Below are 24,730 nucleotides of genomic sequence, written 5' to 3'. Positions count from 1 at the left end.
TGGTGTTATTTATGGCAATATCAAATTGCTATAAAAGTTCTCAAAAATTTACTCTCGTTTTCTGCATTTATGTCATGATGGATGGGCAACAATTTTGTAGACTGGCACTAATCTCTAGACAACAGTTGGAGTAGCACTTGTACAAAAGTGTTCTTACATTTTTATCCAAAGGGTTTCTAACTTGGATGAATTCTCTGAGGTACCCTAAGATGTTTGCCACATCTGTAACACTCTCCACACTCCTTATATTCATAGAATTTCACAGCAGTATAAATTATCTGATGTACAGAGCAAGAACTGAATTAAATTTAGAACTTAAATTTAATTCTTTAAAGTGTTCCTAATGAGTATAAATTCCCCAATGCTTCTCAGACTCTGTGCTATGCATAAAGATATATTCCTTTCATTTAAATGATTTCAAGTCAATATAAACTGATGTTCAATAAGATCATGTAGAAATCTAAGGGCCTTTTCATATTTCTTATATTAAATTCAAACTATTTCTAAGTTTGAATTTCCTGACAACAAGCAAATTGTCCATACACAGGTAAGGCTTTTGCACATTCCCTACATTCATAAGGTTTCTCAAGGGTAAGATTTCCCCACTTGTTAAATTGTCATCCACAAAATAATGTTTTCACATCTCTTCAACCTTTAAGTTTCACCAGTATCAATTGTTTCATTTGAGTAAGCTGCCCATATAAAGGAATTCCCATTCTTTATATTTGTATGGTTGGTTTATCATTACTATGAGTTCTATTATGTTGAACAAGGCTTGAGCCATGAATAAGTCTTCCCAAATTCCTTACATTGATGAGGTTTCTCACCAGTATGAAATCTCTGATGAATATTAAGTTGATAGACACTACCAAAGGCCTTCCCACAACATTTACATTTGTAGGAATTCTCACCAGTATGGGCTCTCCCATGTTTAACAAGGCTTGAACTCCAACTGAAGGCTTTCCCACATTCCTTGCATTCAAAAGGTTTCTCACCACTATGAATTTTCTGATGTTGAGTAAGGTGGTAGCCACGACTAAAGGCCTTTCCACATTCTTTACATTCATAGGGTTTCTCACCAGTATGAATTCTCTCATGTTGGACAAGACTTGAACTACAATTAAAGGCCTTCCCACATTCCTTACATTCATAGGGCTTCTCTCCAGTATGGAACATTTGATGTCGAGTAAGTTGATACCCACTACCAAAGGCCTTTCCACATTCTTTACATTCATAGGATTTCTCGCCCGTATGAACTCTCTCATGTTTAACAAGGCTTGAACCCCAACTGAAGGCTTTCCCACATTCCTTGCATTCAAAAGGTTTCTCACCACTATGAATTTTCTGATGTTGAGTAAGGTGATAGCCACGACTGAATGCCTTTCCACATTCTTTACATTGATATGGTTTCTCACCAGTATGAGTTCTTTCATGTTGAACAAGACTTGAACCACAATTAAAGGTCTTCCCACATTCCTTACATTCATAGGGTTTCTTGCCTGTATGAAATATGTGATGTCGAGTAAGTTGATAACCCCAACAAAAAGCCTTTCCACATACTTTACATTCATAAGGTTTCTTACCAGTATGGATTTTCTGATGCTGAGTAAGTTGATAGCCACGACTGAATGCCTTCCCGCATTCTTTACATTTATAAGGTTTCTCACCTGAATGAATTACCTCATGTTTAGCAAGGCTTGAGCCCCAGAAAAAGGCTTTCCCACATTCCTTACATTCATAAGATTTCACACCAATATGAATTTTCTGATGTTGAGTAAGGTGATAGCCACGACTGAATGCCTTTCCACATTCTTTACATTCATAGGGTTTCTCACCAGTATGGATTCTCTCATGTTTAACAAGACTTGATCCCCAACTAAAGGTCTTCCCACATTCCTTACATTTGTAGGGTTTCTCACCAGTGTGAAATCTCTGGTGCACAGTGAGTTGATAGGCACTAAAAAAGTCTTTCCCACATTCTTTACATTCAAAGTGTTTTTCAGCTGTATGAGTTCTCTTATGTTGAACAAGTTTTGAACCATGGCTACAAGTCTTCCCACATTCCTTACAAACATAGGATTTCTCTGGATTATGAATTATTTGATATGCAATAAGAGATTTACTTTTTTTGTAAGTGGGAATTTTTTTACAACTGATTATTATTTGACTGAAGTATTTTTCTTCATGTTCCTGTAGTCCCTCATATTTGCTTTTGTACTTCCAATTATTTTTGAAAATGGATGCCACAATGTCGAGGGTTTTACTTTTTCCCTTGATCTCCCATTCAGAAAAATTTATTTCAGAAATGTCCTTTCCTGAAAAGGTATTTTTGGTCTCATGTATTGACTCCAAATCTGAAAGAAAACAAGAAAACCACATATTTTATTCCCTCTACCAGAGAATTGCCCTCTATAGTAAAAATAAAAGACAAATTGAAAATAATGCCCATAAGTGAATTGGATTAGTAGACTTACTGAACTCCTAAGCATCAAGTCTCTCCTCATCAAACTCAGCTTTAATTTTTCAGCTCTTATAATCTTTTTTAAAAAGATTTAGTTTATTACTTTTATAGAGAGGGGAAGGGAAGGAGAAAGAGAGGGACATTAATGTGTTGTTGCCTCTTGCCACCCCATGCTGGGGACCTGGCCTGCAACCCAGGCATGTGCCCTAACTGGTAATTGAACCCACAACCCTTTGGTTCACCAGCCCTACACCAGCCAGGGCTCAGCTCTTATAATCTTAATGTTCTGATTTGACAGTTTTGGGGAGGATTTGACAAACACAACTTTAACAAGTTCCTCATCTTCCTGTGTAGATGGTATAGATGGTTCTTCCCTTAAATCAAAACGTGCCCTTACATCAATCAAGCCCTTCTATGCCCAGTGTGGTTCCAGCTTTTAATGATTGTGTAGGCTACCATGATGAACTGGAACTCAGAAAATCTCCACATTTAAAAACAACTTCATTAAACTAGATAATTCTTGCTCACAGAAATTTTTCTGAGTGGTTGGTCTTGGGCTAGAAAGAAGACAAATCTTGCAGTTTGAGCAGTTATTAAGTTCCAAGACTCTGCTGGAGTTCAAACAAGAAGTGAAACACAACTAACTAAAGCTGTAACACAACCACCCAGCTCATATCATGATACACTCAAAGAGGTTAGCCCATCAGGAGTCATGTGGGAAGTTTAAAGCAAAGAAAGATTTTTTCAATCAACTTCAAAAGAAGAAATGAACTGAAACTAATGAAGTTATGACCTAGTCCCAGTTCAATTCCATCCATGAAGTGCAGTTTTGTAGAATTTAGCATCAACAGAGAGTTCAATAAGTTTGAATTGACATATAAGGACTTGCATTGTAATTAGTTGGTACTTTAATGGTTTCTGTGAGGATTAGCAGTGTTTAAAATCATTAAATGTTAACATATTTTATAAAAAATAATTATATTTTCCAAAATAAAAAAATTAATGAAGTATTGTTTTAATCTTCTGTAAGTCTCTTTAATATCTGATTTAATGGAAAACAATTGGATTCTCATATCTGCTTCTGCATTAAACCTGTGGCAATGCTATTTTGGTTGAAGTATATGAAGAAATTCCAACCTTTCACAGATATGAAATTATAAAATGGAAGAATATTTTATGAGCCTGTTCAGATAATTGTCGATGTTTTTCTTTGACACTATAGGAAAACTTGAGAAGTGGTAGTTTCTTAAAGGTTAACTGCAATGTGGAATATACAACTATACCCATGAACTTTTCATACTGTTACATTAAAATCCATGACACTTTGCCTGGCTGGTGTGGCTCAGTGGATTGAGCGCGGGCCTGCGAACCAGACAATTGCGATTCAATTCCCAGTCAGGGCACATGCCAGGGTTGCAGGCAGGTTCCCTGCAGGCCAGTTCCCTGCAGGCCAGTTCCTAGCAGGGGACGCACGAAAAGCAACCATACATTGATGTTTCTCTCCCTCTCTCCTTCCCTTCACCTCTAGGGATAAATAAATAAAATCTTTAAAAAAAAATCCATGACACTTTGAATGATCTTTTATTCATGCAGAATTTTGCAATATCATGCATTGTCATTTGAAAAGTAGTTCACTGACTTGTGCAGATCTTTGAGGGGGTGGCATATTTCACTATAAAATACCAAAACAATCATGTGTTAATATTACCACCTATCTCTATATATGTACTGAGAAGCTATAAGGCTAAATGGTGGATATAAGTTTCATATAGTTCTAATTTTACTTGACAGTTTGCTTGACAAGAACAAACAGTTGGTCTTGAAATGACAAGCTGACTTGAAAGAAAATGTTTTCTAACTACTGAAGTCTGGATAACCATAGTGAGTCTGTTAGTCATTCTTTCAAGGAAAAAAAATGGTGCCCCAATAAAAAAGCAGTTAGTTTAACTCATGATTCAAACAACTGCCCAAGTGGTTTTCCTCAACACAATCATCACACTTGAGTATACAGCAGAAGAACTTAATAAATATTTCCTATTTTATCGTACAAAATATTTTCTTAATGCACACTCAAGGGTCAAGATTGAATAAAATAAAACCCAGAGCAGGAAGGTCAACCTGTGTGAGGAGGGTTTCAAAATAAAAAGGATTGTCCTGTGCAGAAAGTCAGAATACAAGCAGGATAAGGACAACTCTCTGTGTATGACCTGGCATAGGTTGTCATAGCCCAGGTGGGATGAGAAGGGCAATCAGATGGTTAAGGTGGAGCTGGTAATGGAAGGCTCGTTATATACAGAGAATTTGATCAAATAAGTAAATATATTAAGGATAATGGAAGTCCGGTTTTTCACTGCCAGAGAAGGCAGTTAGAAATTCAGAAGGTGAATAAGTTGAAACGAAACCTGTAGTGTTCAACTGGAATTGGAGACATCCGTGTGAACTCAAGGTTTTCAATATATAGAAGTAAATGTGTGTGCATGTAGTATATAAGTATAGTGTCTAGTTCTGTCCACTGAGAGGGTCAGGCAGCAGCCATCTCTCAGCATCAATGAGTAAACCTAGTACTCAGATTTTGGCTTCTAAATACCATTCTCAACTAAAAGGAAGCAAAGCACTTTAAAGAAATGGCTGACATTAAGGCTGGAATAGGGAAAAAGCAAGATGAGCCAGGAACGTGTTGTTGCGACAGAAAATAAGGACCTGCTTTGAGTGATGGAGACATGTCAAAGGACATAGAAGCCATCAAGACAGGGTTTCCAACAGTCACATGTGGGACAAGCTCAAGTATTTTGAACTTCAAAATGAATAAGGAGAAGAACAGATTACAATCCACTGACTAGAAATCTAATATATAAATAAACTGAAAGCTGGATGAAGAATGCAATATTTAATAGTCTCAAAGTTCCTTCTCACAAAATACTCATTAAAGGAAAAAAGGTTAACTTTACAGGGAGAAAGCTGGAAGACAAAACCTTAATCAATTGCTCACAGGAAGCATCAGTAGTAATGACAAATCATTCGCCCTACCTGACAGAGTGCAAGAACAAAGAATCAATTCTGTGACATTTCTGCCAAGTATGCATTATATAAATCTAATAATGAAGAAAAAGCAGACAAACCCACACTGAAGAACACTGGACAAAACAACTGACCTGTAATCCTCAATAGCAGCAAGGAACTCAAGACAAAGAAAGACATAGAAACAGTTTCTGAGTGAAAGAAACTGAACAACCCAAATTCCCAAAACAATAACAAAACTGTGTACTATCTGACGCATGCCTATCTGCTGACCTAACGTCTCAGGGCATCCTCCTTTGCTGATTCTTCTCTGGCTTTACAGGTCCTCCAGTAAAGTTCCTTTCCAACCACGGGGCCTTGCATTCACTGTTGGCTGTGACTGATATATTCCTCTCCCAGATGTTCATATAACTTGATCCCAGGCATCATGTGTCTATCCAAGAAAACTTTCCCTGACCATCTTATCTGAATTAGCCCCTCATTTTGTATTCTCTTACACCACTGACTTTTCCTGAACAACATGTTCAATCGTGAGATGTTATTTATTTATTTATTTATTTATTTATTTATTTATTTATTTATTTACTATTTCTCCTTGACGACATAAACTGCATGAGAATGGGAAAGTTATCAATCTTGTTCATGATGGTACAATGCCTGGCTGGGAGTAGGCATTCAAAATATTTGCAGAATTTATGAATGAATGCATGTATTTACTCACACACAGGGAGAAATGCAAAAGAGCTGGGAAGCAGATGTATAAGCAAAATGGTTACACTGGAAACAAAAAAAAGAACACCTTTGTCACTGAAATGCAAGGGGACCGTGAGAAGAAAAATGAGGGTGGGAAATGAGACAAAGAAGTTGCTTTGGTAGCCCAAACTAGGATCTCAGTTTCCTCCCAGGTGCTGGGCCTTCACTCTACAGCCCTTGCTCCTTTGCAGGAACCTTTCCACACATCATTCCAGATGTTGCTCCTTTGCCTTCTCTGTGACCTGTGTGATTGTTCCCTGCAAAGTTGGTTCTCTCCCGCCTTTGCTTTCCCAGGTTTCAACTTCTTGGCCTTCCCCTCACAACCATCCGGGCTCTCTTCCTTGCTCCAGTAATGTCGTCACATCTGACCACTCTAAGCTAAAATATTTGGTTAACTGTCAATGAAGTAAGGGTAAAATAATATCAATATAGACTTTATAGAAGAGAAGGATGATGGGAATAAAGACCATGACATCACACATGGTCTTGTCTGAGACTTGTAACATCACAAATGATCTTGTCTGAGACTCATCCAGGCTCCAACTTTTTAGAGCAAAATAGAACACAAGCTCTGGAGCCAGACTTCCTATGTTCAATCACTGCCATTGCTTCCCACCAGCTCTCTGACCCCAGGAAGTCACTTAAACTCTACGTGCCTCAGCTAAAGATAGACGCTACCTCATGGGGATGCTGCAAAAGTTAAATAAGTTAATCTAAGTGTTCTACTTAGAACAAAGCCTGGTTTATAGTAAGTACAGTGTTAACTATTAATATTGTCACCATTGTTTTTTTTGCTAAGAGGAAAACGACGTTTCATGAGACATATCTAGGAGTTAGCTCAGATTTTAACTTTCAACTCCAAATTTACTGTAAGTAAAGGAATGCATTCACTTAGTATGAAATGAATTCTATTCATTCATTCCACCACTATCTAAAGTGAAGAGGCTCTTTCGAAAGTCAGAGTATATCAGAGGCCTGGTCCTGGCGCACGTGGGTTGGAAAAGAACAAAGATCAGGGCTTCTTTAATGTGCATAAAGATCACCTGGGCATCTTGCATAAATGCAGATTCTGTCGTGCAGATCTGGGGAACTGACAGGCTACGTTTCTAACAAGCCTCAGAAGCAGCTGTAATTATTGTGTAACGCTTAACAATAAAAAAGTTGAAACCCCATATAAACCAAATCATGGCTTCTAATCACTGAGAAAGCAATCTACATTCTTCTCCAAAACCAACAAAACAGGCTATCGTCTGCACCCTGCCTGACTTCCTCACTAATTCCTGACACTCTCTCCTTCACTACTTTGCTCTGGGCTTCTTATGGTTCCCCAAACAAAAGAAACACCTTTTCAGTATCAAGAACAGAGATCATTTATGGAAATGTTGATGTTAAACATAGTACGAAACCTGGTCTCTCTTACAATGGTTATGAAATAAATGCCCCATAATAGGAATCCAGCTCGTTGGTCATTAAAAAGAGGGGCCATTCACTGCAGGAAAGGCCAGAGGAAGGTGTGAAGCTCACAGAGGGATGGGCATGAACCCATTTCCAACCCAACAAATAACAAAGCATTCCTTTGAGAACAGGGAGAAGAAAGTCACCTTGTTTCTTCAAAGGTAGCCCTGCAGTTCCCAGGGAAGAAAGCTGATGTTGCAGAGAGGAGATTCTAAATGATTTCAAGCAGATGACCTTACCCAGTGAGACCAAGTTACTGTAGTTCTCCAACATCACGTCCACATACAAGTCCCTCTGAGTGGGGTCCAGGCACTCCCACTCTTCCTGAGAGAAGTCGACGGCCACATCCCTGAAAGTCACCAACCCCTAAAACCAAAAATCCACACGTGACTCATGCAATTAAAGAAATTTTAAAATTTAAGAAAGTATTTCCAAGAGGAAAACAGAGGCTGTGAAAGATAAACTGCAAGAGGAGGGAAATATAACAATCAAGTAGACGGGAAGTCTGTGGTACATTTGGGTCAGAAAAAGTAAGGAAATTAGTATGACTCAAAGCAGAGTTTCAACACGTTCCAGAAGAATCCCGTTATAGCAGGAAAAAACTCCCTGGATACTGTGAGTTAACTCAGTTCCCTGGACCTGTCTGATAATATAAAAAATAATCCCAGTTTCTCTTCTATTAAAGAATAACAACAGAGGGGAGAAGGGGAGGTTTATGGGTGTATTTGCATACACATACCCTGCTATGTGCCTGCCTCCTAAATTCTTTATAAATGTAAACTATTATAATCTTTTCCCTTTAAAAAATATGGAAAAAAATATGAAAAAATTTTCCAAATACACTATAATAATATCTCTATTTCAGAAAAATAATCTTCACTAAGGATTATCGTTAAATCTTAAGTAAATCATTCTATTAGATTATATCATAAGAATTTTTAAAATATATTTTATTGATTATGCCATTACATTTGTTCTATTTCCCCCCTTCATTCCCCTCCACCCTGCACACCCCTTCCCCACCCCCCCTGTAGTTCATGAACACGTGTCTCAAGTTCTTTAGATTCTATATTTCCCATACTACTCTTGCCCTCCCCTCTATTTTCTACCTACCATCTATGCTACTTATTCTCTGTACCTTCTCCCCCCTTCTCCTTCTCCCACTCCCCTGTTGCTAACCCTCCATATGATCTCCATTCCTATGGTTCCACTCCTGATCTAGCTGTCCTCTTAGTTTGCTTTTTTTTTAGGTGTGGTTCTTAATAACTGAGTTTGCTGTCCTTTCACTGTTCATATTTTTATGTTCTTTTTCTTAGGTAAGTCCCTTTAACATTTCATATAATAAGGGCTTGGTGATGATGAACTGCTTGAATTTGATCTTATCTGACTGAGAAGCACTTTATCTGCCCTTCCATTCTAATTGAAAGCTTTGCTGGATAGAGCAATCTTGGTTGTAGGTCTTTGGATTTCAGGACTTGGAATACTTCTTTCCAGCCCCTTCTTGCCTGTAAGGTCTCTTTTGAGAAATCTGCTGACAGTCTGATGGGAACTCTTTTGTAGGTGACAGTCCCTTATCTCTTGCTGCTTCTAGGATTCTCTCCATTTTAATCTTGGCTAATGTAATGATGATGTGCCTTGGTGTGTTCCTTCTTGGGTCCAACTTCTTTGGAACTCTCTGAGCTTCCTGGACTTCCTGGAAGTCTATTTCCTTTGCCAGCTTAGGGAAGTTCTCCTTTATTATTTGTTCAAATAAGTTTTCCACTTGTGGCTGTTCCTCTTCCCCTTCTGGTACCCCTATAATTTGGATGTTGGAATGTTTAAAGATGTCCTAGAGATTCCTAAGCCTCTCCTCATTTTTTTGAATTCTTGTTTCTTCATTGTTTTGTTTGGTCATTTTTTTTTCTTTCTTCTGGTCCACTCCCTTGATCTGAATGCCAGTTTCCTTCCCATCACTATTGGTTTCCTGTGCATTTCCCTTCATTTCAATTAGTTTAGCCTTCATTTGTTCCTCCAATTTGTGACTAAAATCAACCAGTTCTGTGAGCATCCTGATCACCAGTGTTTTGAACTGTGCATCTGAAAATTTGGCTATCTCTTAGTCACTTAGAATAATTGGTTCTGGGGCTTTGAGCTGTTTTTGAGCTATAATGTTTTGGTCTGTTCGCACCTGTTAGGTATGAGGGGCAGAGCCTTAGGTGTTCACCAGGGTAGGGCCACCCAGGTTGCTGGGTTGTGATGCTGTACGTGGGGGCAGGGTCAGAGAGGGGCAATGGCATTTGTTCTGCTCTCTTAGATTTCTGTCCCCTCTGCTGCTTCCCACAAGCAAATTGGACCCTCCTGATGCTGGTTCCTGGGTGTGTGGGCTTGTGTACCCTCCAGGACCCTGTGGGTCTCTCCAACACCTCTCCCGACATCTTGACCCCAAAAGTCTCTCCAATTGGTGCTTTCAGGCTCTAATTCCCATCGCTGGGGCCCTAGCCTGAGCGGTCTGTCTCACTGTTCGCTCCTTCACTTGGTTTACCTGCGCTCGAATGTGTGACCGTGGTCAGCTAGCCGCCCTGTGCCCTCACTGGGCCCGCCTGTTGCCACCTGCGCCTGGTATCTGCCAACCGCCTGGTATCCACCAACTGCTGCTTGCGCTCCTGGGTCGGTCCACCAATCTTTCCTGCCTGACCCTGCTCTGCCACTGACTCTGCCCCTCTTACCAGTCTGGCTGAATGGTTCGTTGTTGTCGGACTTCTGTACAGTTCAATTTTCTGTGTTTTGGCTGAGTTTTTGTTACTACAATTTTGTTTTCTTTAAACTTGTTTGTGTGAGGAGGCACAATGTTTCCACCTACGCCTCCATCTTGGCCAGAAGTCCTATATCATAAGAATTTTTTATTATGATAAATACATAAAATGTTTTATTAGCTACAGTTCAGTTCATGATTTGGATATATGAGGTTAATAACTCTATTATATTTATAGACTTAGGTTGAACAAAATTTCTAAAGATCTTCTTAATTCTGGAAATCTATTATCATATAGTACATAAGAACCTGGAATATCTTCTTGTTATCATCAAATACCCATCACTTAACACCTTCTTTGCTCCCTAATTGGAGGAAACTGACATAGGATCTTGCATCTAACAGATGTCACTCAAGACCTGCACGTCCTGGCCAGTGACAAATGGACTTTGAGACTGGTGATAAACAATTAGGGGAGCCCAGGAAAAAACCACTGTCTACCCCTCTAATCCTGAAAGCTCTGCAAAGTGAGTGATTGCACATAAACTTGGGCTGAGACCAAGAAATCCCAAATTCCATTGGAACCTCCTGGAAAATTCAGGTCCATGAAGAAGTTCCAGGCTTTTCTGTGTGGCCCAGTGAGACCCTTGTCACTAGCTCTTCACACCACAGATTTGACAAGTGAATGAGAGATTACAGTAAGGAAATGGTGCAGTCCTGGTGGCATGAAGATGGAGGTGATACCAAAAGGCACTACCCAGACAGCCTGCCACAGATACGCCACAGCAAAACACCAAAGCTCTTCCAGAGAACGCACAACTGAAATTGCCTGCATGGAGGCCACCCAGCTGTTTAAGGGGACAGTGACCTGACTGGCTTCTTTCCTAGCTCCTGCCAATCGGCATCTTAGCCTGAAAAGCGGAAACTGTGGTCTCGTCTTTCATTCTCTCCTCTTTCCTCCTTCTCTTATACAAATCCTGCTTGTGCTTTAATAGATAAAGTCAATCTACTATCGGTTTTCCTTGTATACAAGCAAAAGTGTGCTAATTGTTAACTATATTTGAGTCATTCTGTGACAGAAGCTTAAGTATTTCCCACCAAAGACTCCATTCCTTTACTGTTCTTGATAGATGACCAAGCACGCAGGAGGTGTGGGATAATGTGTTCAGTGAATATGATGAAACTGACTGAAAACAATACACAGGGAGAGGGCGCTTGGGTGGTTGGTACCATCCTTCACTGGAATAGGAGAAACTGAGAAGCAGGTCTAGGGCTGGGGTTCTGTTAGGGAGAAAGCTTTAGGATAATCACAGAAAAGGTTCACATAAACTAAAAATCACTGTATTTCAAGGAGAGAGAAAGTACCAACTTACATCAGTCATGGTCCTATGATTGCAAGGATAACTTAGAGTTCCATAGGGCTCCTTTATTGGCAAAGCACAGAGTCCAGAAAAGCCAGAGCTGGGGAAGGAAAAAGAAGCTTTAGATCAGGTGCGCTTAACTGATCCCATCCTGACTCAAGCTAATCACACCCCACACACCTTTCGTGGAATCTAAACTCTCACCTAGAAGCCCCAGGTCCTTCAGCAGGAAGGCTTCTTGCACTGCCCAGTTCTGGGGATGCTGGTATGAGCCTGAGACTGGACTACTTGGTCTTCCCCAGACCAGATCCTCTTCCCTCCATTCCCACCTGTCAGAAGTGAGACTGGGCCATATGGCCCAAGACTAGAGCATCCTCCATGGGTTCAAGACCGAAGAGAAATGGTCAGGACATAGGAGCACACAGGATATACAAACAATTGCTCAGGGAATTGCCTGGGCCCCAAAATCTCACTTAATGGATTCAGAACATCCATGCGATGGAACACTATGAAACTGTGCTATGGTAAGTTGGGAAAATAATCAAAATATATTGTCAATAGAAAAAACAGGTTACATGCTGTAAATAGTATGACTACATTTAAAAAATATATATAGCCCTGGGTGGTGTAGCTCAGTGGATTGAGCACAGGCCTGCCAACCAAAGGGCTGCTGGTTTGATTCCCAGTCAGGGCACATGTGTGGGTAGCGGGCCAGGTTCCCAGTAGGGGGCGTGTGAGAGGCAACCACACATTGATGTTTCTCTCCCTCTCTTTCTCCCTCCCTTCCCCTCTCTCTAAAACTAAAGAAATAAAATTTTTTTTAAAAAGTATGTATGTATCAATATAGAAAGACTGATAATCAGACATCAGTAGATTTACAAATGTTTGGGAAGTTATACAGCTATATATAATAATATATTATGATCACAATGATTTTTTTGTTTTGGTATCCTGCGGAATTGTAACGATGGCCATGCATTATATCTATATGATTTCTATGTTTGTCCTACCTAGAAAAAATGGTTGAAATTCCCAAAATCTCATGGGTATACTGAGAGGTCTTGATCCTGCTTCTTTTCATGTCTTCTGACAGATGGATTTATTTTGTATCTGAAATTTGTCTTTTTAGACTCTCTGGGTAACTACTGAATTACCAGATCCTACCGGTCTCAATTTGCAACTAACATTCATAGGATAAAAAACTATAAGGTATAAAACTCGCAGGATAAATTCCACTTGCTTCTAAGAAATTGGTCATGACCTAACAGTACTGCCTATAATTACCTTCCTGTGAGTTTCTATGATAAGTTATCTGAATTGCCTACTGGCCTTTGTTGCTGCCTGCCCTACACTTATTCCTATACATAGTTCATCTTTCTTACCTTAAAGGTAACAAGTATTTTTTAGTGATTGTATATCTTCCCAAGTACTACTATTTCAGGGTCTTATGTTTGGGACAAATTTTTACTCAAAAACACACTTATAAAAATGTATCCTTAGCCCTGGTTGGAGTAGCTCAGTGGATTGAGTATGGGCCTGAGAACCAAAATATCGAGGTTCAATTCCCCATCAGGGCACATGCCTGGGTTGCAGGCCAGTTCCCAGCAGGGGATGCACCAGCAGCAACCATACATTGATATTTCTCTCCTTCTCTCTTTCCCTTCCCTTCTAAAAATAAATAAATAATTTTTAAAAATGTATCCTTAAATAGCTATAGAAATGTACAAAACATATACAAGAATAATCAACCAAAAATCATTTACGATAAACAAAAATGAGAAACTATGTAATACTGAACAAAAGGGTTTTTTCTATTTTATTTTTTTAAAGATTTTATTTATTTATCTTTAGAGGGGAAAGGAAGCAGAGAGGGAGAAAAATACCAATGTACGGTTGCTTCTCGTGCGTCCCCTGCTGGGAACTGGCCTGCAACCCAGCCATGTGCCTTGACTGGGAATCGAACCATGATCCTTTGGTTAGCAGGCCCGCATTCAATCCACTGAGCTACACCAAGCAGGGCTGGACAAAAGGTTTAATGAATTATGGCCCACTCCACACTCATTAGTTATGATGGTCCTGGAGCACATTAATTGACAAAGACAGACATGCATAATCAATTTCTTAGTGAGGTAGGCAGGTGTTTTAAAGGATACATAATGTGTGAAGTATATACAAAATTAAGATAAAGGGTCTGGTAGCACACTTAAGCTTGATAGTTACCAATTTCTCAACATTGCTGTTGATAAATCAAATAAAACAGGTAAAAACAGTGTTTACCACAGATGGTTGCACTGAAGATTAAGTAAGAAAGACCACATAAAATGGTGTACAATTATTGCTTAATATAAGTTTTAGCCACTAGTGAAAATGAAGATTATTGTCCCTTATTACATTGTAATAATGAAAATTAATGCCACTCTTTCCATTTTCTCATGATAAAATCTGTGCTTCTCTGGCCTGCTTTCTTACAATGCTAACTAAAAATTCGCAGCCCAGCCCTGAGCCCACCATTCTTCCTAAATAATAAGATGAGCAAAATTGGTTCTTAAAAAGGTTAAGAGAAAATATTCCCTCCTTTCAGAAGCTGCAGATGAAGAGATAAAATTAGGTACCCCAAAGCTGGCTCAGAAAATATGCCCAATTAGGTGTCAAGCTGAAAACATTAAGCAGAGGCTGAATCTGGTTCTTCTGGGCAAATTGGTGGCTTATTTGAATATTTAAAACTATAACCTTCTCTTTTAAATTACTTTATTTTATTTTAATTGTTGTTCAATATAGTTTTCTGTCTTTTACTCCCATCCCAGCCCCCCCGCAGCCCTCCCCACCTCCCTCCCATTTCCACCCACCCCTAGTTTTTGTCCATATGTCGTTTATACTTGTTCCTGTAAACCCTTCCATTTTTCCCCAGAAATTCCCTCCCCACTCCCCTCTGGTCACTGTCAACCTTTTTATTCTATATTTTGATATTAATATGTGTTCTTGAAAATATTACTTGTAAAATAGATTTTTGTAAGATAGCTGTACATTAGACAGTATTGCTATTCTCTGTGGAAGGAACCTTTAAAATAATCTAATTCTGAATGTCTGTCTTTATTGTGCTGGTAATCATTTTATTTGTTCATTTTACTGTATTTTTTTCCATTACCCGGTAATCAATTTTAAATGGTATTTGTACACTCCCAAAAGTTGTAAATACTTGAAAATTTTCAAATAAGAAAGGAATCACCGGTACTTCCTTCTTTCTACATCCTCAAGATTAAAATAAAACCTGTGTCTGGGTTGGATTTCATTTTCAAACTAAAAGCTAGAGTCTTCAACTCAATTATATCACCAATTACTGTGATTTCATTCTGCAGAAACAAAACAAGACACATAGACTCACAGGGAAAAAAATTGAGTAAAAACACACCAGAATACTAAGAACAATTAAGAGGATATAATTTTTACTTTGTACGTTTTGTGGATTAATGAATTTTTTTGCAACAAAACTGTATTAATTCCATAATCAAAACTATAAAGGTATTTCCAAGTAAAATATCGAGTGACAGGGAATGGGTATTTTGTAGTCATTAAGAAAATTAGCCCTGGCTGGTACAGCTCAGTGGATTGAGCACAGGCTGCGAGTCAAAGGGTTGCTGGTTCGATTCCTGGTAAGGGTACATGCCTGGGTTGCAAGCCAGGTTCCCAGTGGGGGCCATGTGAGAGGCAACCACACATTGATGTTTCTTTCCCTCTCTTTCTCCCTCCTTTCCCCCATCTCTAAAAATAAATAAATAAAATCTTTAGAAAGAAAAAGAAAATTAAACAGCCCTGGCTGGTGTGGCTCAGTGGGTTAAACACTGGCCTGCAACCTCAAAGGTCGCTGGTTCGATTCCCAGTCAGGGCACATGCCTGGGTCGCAATCTGGGTCCCCGGTTGGGAGTGTGCAAGAAGCAACCAATAGATGTTTCTCTCACACACCAGTATTTCTCTCCACTTATTTCTCTCTCCCTTCCCTTCTCTCTAAAAATAAAATAAATAAAATCCTTAAAAAAGAAAAAATAAAACTAAACAAACAAGCCCAGTACTGATGGGCCTGACACAAATTACACCTACTGGTTCTTGAATATCCTGTGGCTGTAGCTCATCTCTACAATTAGACACTTCCACTGTCAAGAGTCTCCCGTAAATGAACATGAATTATATAAGTCACCTTTAATATCTGAGGAGGGAAATACATACTCATAAACAGAAACACAACAAAACCATACATATTTGGTACAGAGCAGATGCTGGACAATTGTGGCTACGCCTTTCTACCTCTTCACTCCCTCCCTCTCTTCCTCTCTCTCTAATCAATAACCATATCCTCTAATCAATAACCAATAACCTAACCATAGGTGAGGATTTTTAAAAAATCACCACTGTGGAGAGGATAAAAAATAGTCTGTACACCATACTACCTAAATACTAATCTCCCCAAGTAATCGCAGTCTAAAATAAAGCTCTAACAGTAATCTCCAGGAGGTGTATTTTTATACCTGCAGAACACTTAGGGAGAATGCACTAAAAGATCTGAACAATGTGCCATATGAACAGATGGCTATTCATTGAAGGGCAATATGGACCACTGGGAAGAGGGATGCATCAGCGGGATGGGTCACTCACCAGAAGGAAGACACTACTTGTCAAGATATTTCAAGCCTAGGAAAGCAAACATTTTCATGAACTAAAAGCAAAAGTAATTGTATGAGCCCTGACTGGTGTGGTTCAACAGGTTGGGCATTGCCCCATGGACCAAAGTTCACTGGTTTGATTCCTGGTCTGGATACACGTTTGGGTTGCAGGACAGGTCCCCAGTTGGAGGTGTGTGAGAGGCAACCAATAAATATTTCTCTCTATCTCTTTCTCCCTCCCTTCCCTTCTCCCTAAAAATAAACAAAAATCTTTTTAAAAAACTCTGGCTGGTGTGGCTCAGTAGACTGAGTGCCAGCCTGCAAATCAAGGGGTTGCTGATTGGATTCGCAGTCAGGGCACATGCATGGGTTTCGGGCCAAGTCCCCAGTAGGGGTCGCACGAGTGCAATCACACATTGATGTTTCTCTCCGTCTTTTTCTCTCTCCCTTGACCTCTTTAAAAGTAAATAAATAAAATCTTTAAAAATAAAAAAAAATTGTAATTGTATGAATATAAGGAAACACAAACTCACCTGAACTTCGATTTCTAAATATGCAACTATTCTTTCCTCCTCCTCATGGTCTTTCTTAGGAATCTGACAGCAGTGGGCAGAAAGAGGAATCATGAGACACCAGCATTTCCTGGAGCAGAGACTTAACCAAAAATAAAAAACAGCAAACACCCTCTCTGGCCACATCTGCCTTCATCCACACATAACCAAATCAAATTCAAAGGGAGGCTGGAATCTATCTCTAAGTTGACAACAAGTCTTGGGGACTGAAGTCTGGTTGAAGTGGCTCTGAAGCATGTGCCTGGCCCCCAAGGAGCGAGGAGAGCTGCCGCTTCTAGGATCCCTATCTGTGGGACCTCCCCCTCACGTCTTCCCAAGCGCCCGTCACCAGGACACTTCCAGATGCAAAATTCTCATCCCAAAACTAGACCTTCCTGCTTGAAACGTTCAGTCTAGGACTCAGTACAGGACTTTTCGTGAGGTCATTTAACTTTGGCGGGTCATTTAACTTTGGCAGCTTCCTAAGGCAGTCCAGAAAGAACTTAGAGCCCACAACCAAATCGAACCACACCTACAAATAAAGGCTAAGTACCCCATCACCCCGTCACCGAGACTTACCCCGGCCCTGTCTCACCACCTGTCACACACCATCCTGAGCGGCTCGCTAACACGCAGACTTGAGGCTGTGGACAAGATACGCCCGGGGCGCGACAAGGGCCTCCTCACATCAAGCGCCTCCTGGCGCCAACCAACCCTCACTGCCGGTTCCAATTCCTCCTCAGTAAAGTCTGCTGAGCCCTCCCACCCTCACCAGGCGCTGATTACTTCCCGGGAGGCGACCAACTCACCGCGCAGAGTCCAAGAACTTGGGGACACCGGAAAGGGACCCAGTGACCCAGAGACTTATGGGAAAAGAGAGCTACAAAATCCTCAGAGGCCCGGAGCCCAGCTGTTTCGAAAGCTCTGGACAGTCAAACTCCTTCCCCCCACCCCCGACCTGAAACGACCTGTGCCCGGAGGCTTCTGGGAAATGTAGTCCACAGCAGTCTAATCCCCGGAAACTGGGATCGCCGAAATTCTCCCAGGCTGCAACTCGGCCAAGCTCGTGAAAGGCGCTTCTCCTAATCTCACCCGGAGGTCTAGGCTTTGTTGTAGGGAGCCGTTAGTGAAAATGAAGATTATTGTCCCTTATTGCATTGTAATAATGAAAAGTAATGCCACTCTGGCTGAATGACCTTCTGGCTGTAGGGGGCAGTCAGGTGTGGGCGAGCTTGGAGGCCCAAGTGTCTTTGGTATAGCTGAGGGCAAATTAAAATTTTCTCAGCGAAGGCCGAGGAACTCATTCTGGAGTTTAAAGCAGGCAAAAATGGGAATGGAGGATGACCAGGGACTTAGGCCTCAGTGAGCTGGGCATCCTGGGTAAAGTCCGTGGGAATGACCCTGAGCAGGCCACAAGATTACCTGGGTGTGAGAGACTGGAGCAGGGTCTGGGAGTTGAATGGATGGGTTGTCTTGCTCTAGGTCAGGGGTGTCAGACTAATTTTCCCCAAGGGCCACATCAGCCTCCTGGTTGCCTTTAAAGGACCAAATGTAATTTTAGGGCCATATAAAAGTAACTACTCCTTAATAGTTAAGTGAGAGCTTGGTGCTGCCGCCAGGTAAAAACAAGGTGCAGGCCAGACAAAACGGCCCACAGGCCTTGCCTTTGTCACCTGTGCTCTAAGTGAATTTGTGGGTCCACTTCTTTGGGACCCTGTGTAGAGTTGTTTATACTCATGGGATAGTTTTTGCCATTGTGAATCGTTATTTCCTTAAAGATTATGTGCCATTGTTGGAAAGCAACAGTAAGTGGACGTGTCCATGGGGATTCGTGCGAGGTTCCTGTAGAACTAAGAGAAATGTGAGCAAGTCTGTCACATTGTGTATTTCTATTACTAGCTAGAGATGACTTAATCTTTGTGAGATTTTTTTGTTAGGCATTTCATTTGTGTGCATACCATGGTGATGATGAAAGTATATTGCTGTCCAACTGGGATTGAAAAACAGTACAGTGTTCTCTAGTTTGGTATGTGTTAGTTTGATTATCTGACTACCAGCCACTATATGTGCCTGGAAAACTGTGTCTGTGTTGTGATAATAATACATAATAATAATCCGTACTTTCATTACCTATAAAATAGTATTACTATGTCTTCTTGGAGCATCAAATTTCATATGCAGAAAAAGATTTGCAACTTATCTGACAAAAGATGTAGATATTTTGTTTTATGGGAAAGAATGCAAATCAACATAACTTTTAAAAAATAAAAGAAATCAAATTAACATCTAGCCTGAGGTAGGCTTCCACTCTTCTGTGATGTTTAGGGAACATGTACAGATAACCTGGAATGACCTGGAGTAAGGAAATAACTTTTCACTTGTAGAGGTAGGTAGATTAGAGCAGAGCCCAGAATTAAGGAATCAGATGTTCTAGAATACAGGTCAGGCAAGACAAGGAACCTGTTTGAGATTACATAATTAGTCCATTAGAAAACTACTTATCTTATTTTCAAAAGTGATCATTGCATTTCTTATATTTTAGATATAATAACCAGGTTTTCATTGCCTATGCAGGACTTGATTTGTCTGTTGCAATTGGTAGTTTTAAAACTAAAATTTGTAGTTTCTTCTAACCAACATTTTTGCCATTGTGAATCTTTTTTTTTTTTTAAAAAAGAAAGAGTAAGTGGCTGAAAGAGTAGAAAGCAGCACAAATTTTTCAAAAAGTATTTCAATTTGATGAAGATTATTGAGTTAACTTTTTATAGTTTTTTAAACATTCAAACAACAAAAAGTACATAAATAAGAAATGAGTCTTCGTAAGTAAAGAAAACAGACTGACAGCTGTCAGAGGGGAGGGTGCCTGGGGGACTGGGTGAAATAGGTGAAGGCATTAAAAAAAAAAATCTCACAGACAACAGTATGGTGATTACCATAGGGAAAGTGGGTGGAGCCAGCTAGAAGAAGGTAAATGGGATAAATGGTGATGGAAGGAGACTAGACTTTGGATGGTGAACACACACTACAACATACAAATAATGTATTACAGAATTGCACACCTAAAACCTATTTAATTGTATTAACCAATGTCCCCACAATAAATTCAATTAAAAATTAAAAAAGAGAGAAAAGAAATGAGTTTTCCCTAACTCAGTTTTTCTCTAAGAAGTGACCAAAGTTAACATCTTGAGGTACAGCAGAATCTTGGTTCTCAAACTTCATTTGTTCTGAAAAACTGTTTGAGGAGTGATTTGTTAGGAAATCACATCTTCTTGGAAACCTGAGAGATGCAGAACTCATTTTACAGGTATCAGCATGAAAGGGTTGTCGGGCAGAGAATCAAGACCTGAAGTTTTGTTAGACAACTGAGACATTTTTCCCTTGAGTAACTCGGTCAAGAACCATATTGTTCAAGAACCAAGGTTTGACTGTATTCTTCCAGATTTTCGTATACACTGAATAGGTAGATAGATCACTTGTTTTATACATAAATACTCTTCTGCTCTTTAACCTTTTCACTTGAACACAATATCTCTACTGCCTTTTCTGTCAATCATGGAGATTTAACTCATTCTTCTTAAGGTTGAATATTATCTAACCCAGGGCTGTCCAATATAACTTTCTGTGGTGTTTGTAATGTTTTATGGTCTGTGTCGGTCAAAACAGGGACCCCTGGTCATGTGGGCTAGTGAGCATCTGAGATAAGACTAGTGCAACTAAGGAACGTTTTAAAAATTAAATTTTATTCAATGTTAATAACTTTACATTTAAATAGCCACCACTAGCCACCATATTGGTCGGCATAGGCTACAATTACATTAAAATCAATATTGAGGTTGATTTCAATTTTTCATTCTTAGAAACATAGCTTTGGTTAGCATTACTGTATCCACAACTCTTTCTTTCAAGTCAATAATTTTGTAGGCTAGATCCCTTTTTTAAAGGTTGTTTTTGTTTTTTTTTAATTACTTATTTTTAGAGAGAGGGAAAAGGAAGGAGAAACACAGGAAGAGAAACATTGGTGTGTGGTTGCCTCTCATGTGCCCCCTGCTGGGACCTGGCCTGCAACCGAGGCATGTGCTCTGGCTGGTAATCGAACCAGCGACCCTTTGGTTCACAGGCTGGTGCTCAATCCACTGAGCCACACCAGCCAGGGCCGTAGGCTACATTCTTATATGTAAAAATGCTGGATGCTTGGGAGTTTGCTTTTAGACAGCTACTACCCAACTTAATTGTAAAAAGGCTATAGTTATTCCCTACAACTATCTATTGAGAGTTCTCATTTCTCCATATTCTCAACAATATTGTGTACTGCCTACATTTGTTTTTTATATTTAATGGGCGAAAATGCATTGTGTCATTTGTTTCAGTTATTTATTGCCTCAGTTCCAAACGCGACCTTTAGTATATGCTCTGTGATAAACAAAGGAATTCCCTTAAGAATTTCCCCTTTAAAGTGAACATAGTGATGAGCTTTATCAGAAGAGGGGGCTGGAGGGACATTGTAAAAGGAAGACATCAGACTTTGGGGAGCTGTCCTACCCTCAGAGAATCAACAAAATAAGGTCCTGCTTTGTAGTGTTTGCCAGTTCCCGTGGTGTAAACATTTATACCACGGCCAATTTCTACCTTACAATGTGGTGTCCCTGAAGGCAGAATGGGGAAGAGATGCACAGTAGAACATCACGACCTCCCCTAAGCAAAGGTCAGCACGTGCCCGCACCTGCGCACTCAGAGCACTGACGTAATTCCCAGAAGTCCTCACCCCAGGGCCATTCCTTGACCCCCGAGTTTGTTGTCTCTTGCTTTTCCGACTCTGGACTACACTTCCCATGCTCTTCCTCTTCCCCTTCTGGTACCCCTATAATTCGGATATTGGAATGTTTAAAGATGTCCCTGAGGTTCCTAAGCCTCTCCTCATTTTTTTGAATTCTTGTTTCTTCATTCTTTTCTGTTTGGTAATTTTTTCCTTCCTTCTGGTCCACTCCATTGATTTGTGTCCCAGTTTTCTTTCCATCACTATTGGTTTCCTGTGCATTTCCCTTCATTTCACTTAGCTTAGCCTTCATTTGTTCCTCTAATTTGTGACTAAAATCAACTAGCTCTGTGAGCATCCTGATCACCAGTGTTTTGAACTATGAATCCAATAGGTTGGCTATCTCTTGGTTGCTTAGGTGTATTGACTCTGGGGCTTTGATCTGTTCTTCTGTTTGAGCCATTTTTGGGGGGGTCTGGTTGTGCCCATTACATAGTGAGGGGTGGAACCTTAGCTGTTCACCAGGGCGGAGCCACTCAGTTGTTGGGTTGTGATTCTGTATGTGGGGGTGGGGTCAGAGAGAGAACAATGGCGCTTGCTCTGCTCTTTCTTGGATTTCAGTCCCTTCTGTTGCTTCCCACAGGCAAATTGGGCCCTTCTGGTGCTGGCTCCTAGGTGGGTGGGCTTGTGTGCCTTCTAGGACCCTGTGGGTCTTTCCAAGGAACTCTCCTGTGAGGCTGAGAGTCTCTCCCGGCACTCAGCCCCTACAGGTGTTTTCAATCGGTGCTTTTAGGCTTTACTTCCTGGCGCTGGGGCCCTGGGTTGCACTGTCTATCTCGCTCCCCACTTTTGTCTGGTTTATCTGCGGTTACAAATGTGTGACCCCAGTCAGCCAGCTGCCTGAGCCACCTCGCTCCTGGGGTCTGTGGGCCGCTTCTTTTTCCTGCCACAACCCCTCTCCGCCGGCTGCCGACTCTGCCCCTCTTACCTGTCTGGATAAATGGTTGTTGAACTTGCTTCCATACAGTTCAGTTTTCTGTCAGTTCTGGTTGTTTTTCATTTCTAAATTTTTGTTGTCCTTAATTTTGGTTGTGCGACGAGACACAGCGTGTCTACCTATACCTCCATCTTGGCTGAAAGCCCCAAAGGCTTGTCTTTTAATGCAGGGTTCTTGGCCTCCATATGAGGAATCAATTTTGAAGTTTCATGGCTTCATTGGATAGCTGGTCGCCACATATTCCAGGGGTGTCCAACCTGCAGTCTGTGGGCCTCATGTGGCTCAGGATGGCTATGAATGCAGCCCAACACAAAATCATAAATTTACTTAAAACTATGAGATATTTTGTGTGTGATTACACGTCACAATGTATTTAATGTGTGGTCCAAGACAACTCTTCTCCCAGTGTGGCCCAGAGGCTCCAAAAGTTTAGACAGTCCTGTAAGTGGGCTTGGAGATTGTGAATCATCTGTTGCAATGAACCCGTAATTTAAGTAGGACTCTTGGTATTTTCCTTTTAAATGTAGCTTTCTTTTTGTTGGCTGTCTTAGAGTCTTCTGCCATTTCATATATGGGTCTCTCCCCTTTTTCAAAGAAGCCCTCCAGTGATGTTCGTTTTTTACTTATTTCTGCTAGGGCTAGCTTGTGGGCTTACCAAAACTGTGACTGAGACAAGTACACAGTGTGGAAAAGAAGCAGGGATGGAAGTGATAAATAAAATGGTCGGGCCACGAGTGAACTAAAATAAGTGTGAGATTCTGACTTAAGCCTGCCACTAATGCAGCTGTACAATTGAAGTACATCGACTCACCTGCCATTATAATGCCTGCCACCAGATGCAGCTTTATTATCACTTGCGGCTCACCGCTAGGGTTTCGATATGAGTCTGCAAGCACTTGATTTTTATGGTCTTGGTACAGTCACACCTCTCTGTTAATGATAAGTCTGTATTTGCAGCCACTTTCCAGCACTAGCCTCACCATCTCAGCTCCTCCTCAAGTGATCAGGCATTAGATCCTCAAAAGGACCGGGCAACATAGATCCCTTGCATGTGCTGCTCACAGTAGGGTTGGCTCTCCTATGAGAATCTAATGCTGCTGCTGATCTGACAGGGGGCGGAGCTCAGGTGGCAACGCAAGCAATGGAGAGCGGCTGTAAATACAGAAGAAGCTTCGCTCACTAACGTGCCCCTCACCTCCTGTGCAGCCGGTTCCTAACAGGCCACGGGCCGACCAGTACCGAGGGTTGAGGACCCCTGCTTCAGATGGCCCTCAAGTCCAATCCTGATTCCCAATTCAAATCTAATTCCCCAGTCCGTCTACTGCTGGCTGTGGATCTCTTCCTAGAAGCTTTCCCTCTTCCTCTGTGTCATGAGCCAACCTTCCCCCCATGTCTGCCCCATCTCTGTGGCTTCCCACAGTCACCATGCACAGCTGTCCTTGTTGGCCACTGCACAAGAGCACTATACCCAAGGAGGTGGCATTCACATCACAGACATCTTCATTATTTTGGAAACAATTTTTTGATACCTCTGTGTAGTGCGTGACTCTGTTGCCGACTGTACAGATTTCTAACTTATTGCAGCAGTGTTCCAGCAGGTGGCAGTCGAGTGTCTTATTCCAACAGGGGTTAGTAGCTACCAAGCCTCTTCCACGGACCAAAGAGAAATCAGTTTGAAAATGGGAAGACCTTGTTGATCTCATATCATCTAAAATAGCCTGTGCTTCTCAACAAGGTGGAACTGCTTTTCCACCTGATACACAGAGCATCTTTAAAAAAAAATTTTATTAGAATCCATTCATTGGCTGCATTCAGTATTTCATACTACAGTTCATATTTTCTGCTATTATTTACTATAAAAGGCCAGAATTAACTAAATTACGAATTTAAATTCACATGTCCTTTCACTTGGCTCACAATCACTAAGTAATAACTACTGTACAATTACCACTAGTAATCCACAAAGAATGTAGGTGGGTGGAAATTAGAGAG

The 24,730-nt window shown here is 40.7% G+C and overlaps 1 protein-coding gene across 6 annotated transcripts; it reads right to left on the bottom strand.

Moving 5' to 3' along the window:
* Nucleotides 1-642: 642 nt before the first annotated feature.
* Nucleotides 643-17,924, bottom strand: LOC119054422 (zinc finger protein 283). 6 transcript variants are annotated; one of them, XM_053655747.1, is made up of 6 exons: nt 17,795-17,924; nt 17,565-17,629; nt 16,968-17,030; nt 11,792-11,879; nt 7,927-8,053; nt 643-2,354 (listed from the first exon to the last, which is right to left on the bottom strand). In XM_053655747.1, exons 4-6 carry the CDS (start codon nt 11,798-11,800, stop codon nt 760-762), a joined length of 1,731 nt encoding a protein of 576 aa, XP_053511722.1. In that variant the 5' UTR covers nt 11,801-11,879; nt 16,968-17,030; nt 17,565-17,629; nt 17,795-17,924; the 3' UTR covers nt 643-759. The 6 variants fall into 6 exon arrangements, with proteins under 6 accessions (XP_053511722.1, XP_053511723.1, XP_037008204.2 ...); XM_053655748.1 differs by lacking the exon at nt 17,565-17,629 and adding an exon at nt 16,427-16,462; XM_037152309.2 differs by lacking the exon at nt 17,795-17,924 and adding an exon at nt 16,427-16,462 and having other exon boundaries at nt 17,565-17,782.
* Nucleotides 17,925-24,730: the final 6,806 nt, after the last annotated feature.

The sequence above is a fragment of the Artibeus jamaicensis genome, unplaced genomic scaffold (assembly GCF_021234435.1).
Source record: "Artibeus jamaicensis isolate MK-2021 breed Jamaican fruit bat unplaced genomic scaffold, CSHL_Jam_final scaffold_11, whole genome shotgun sequence".
Lineage (NCBI taxonomy): Eukaryota > Metazoa > Chordata > Mammalia > Chiroptera > Phyllostomidae > Artibeus > Artibeus jamaicensis.
The sequence above is the reverse complement of the archived record's forward strand: the minus strand, read 5'-3'. Positions and strand labels throughout refer to the sequence as shown.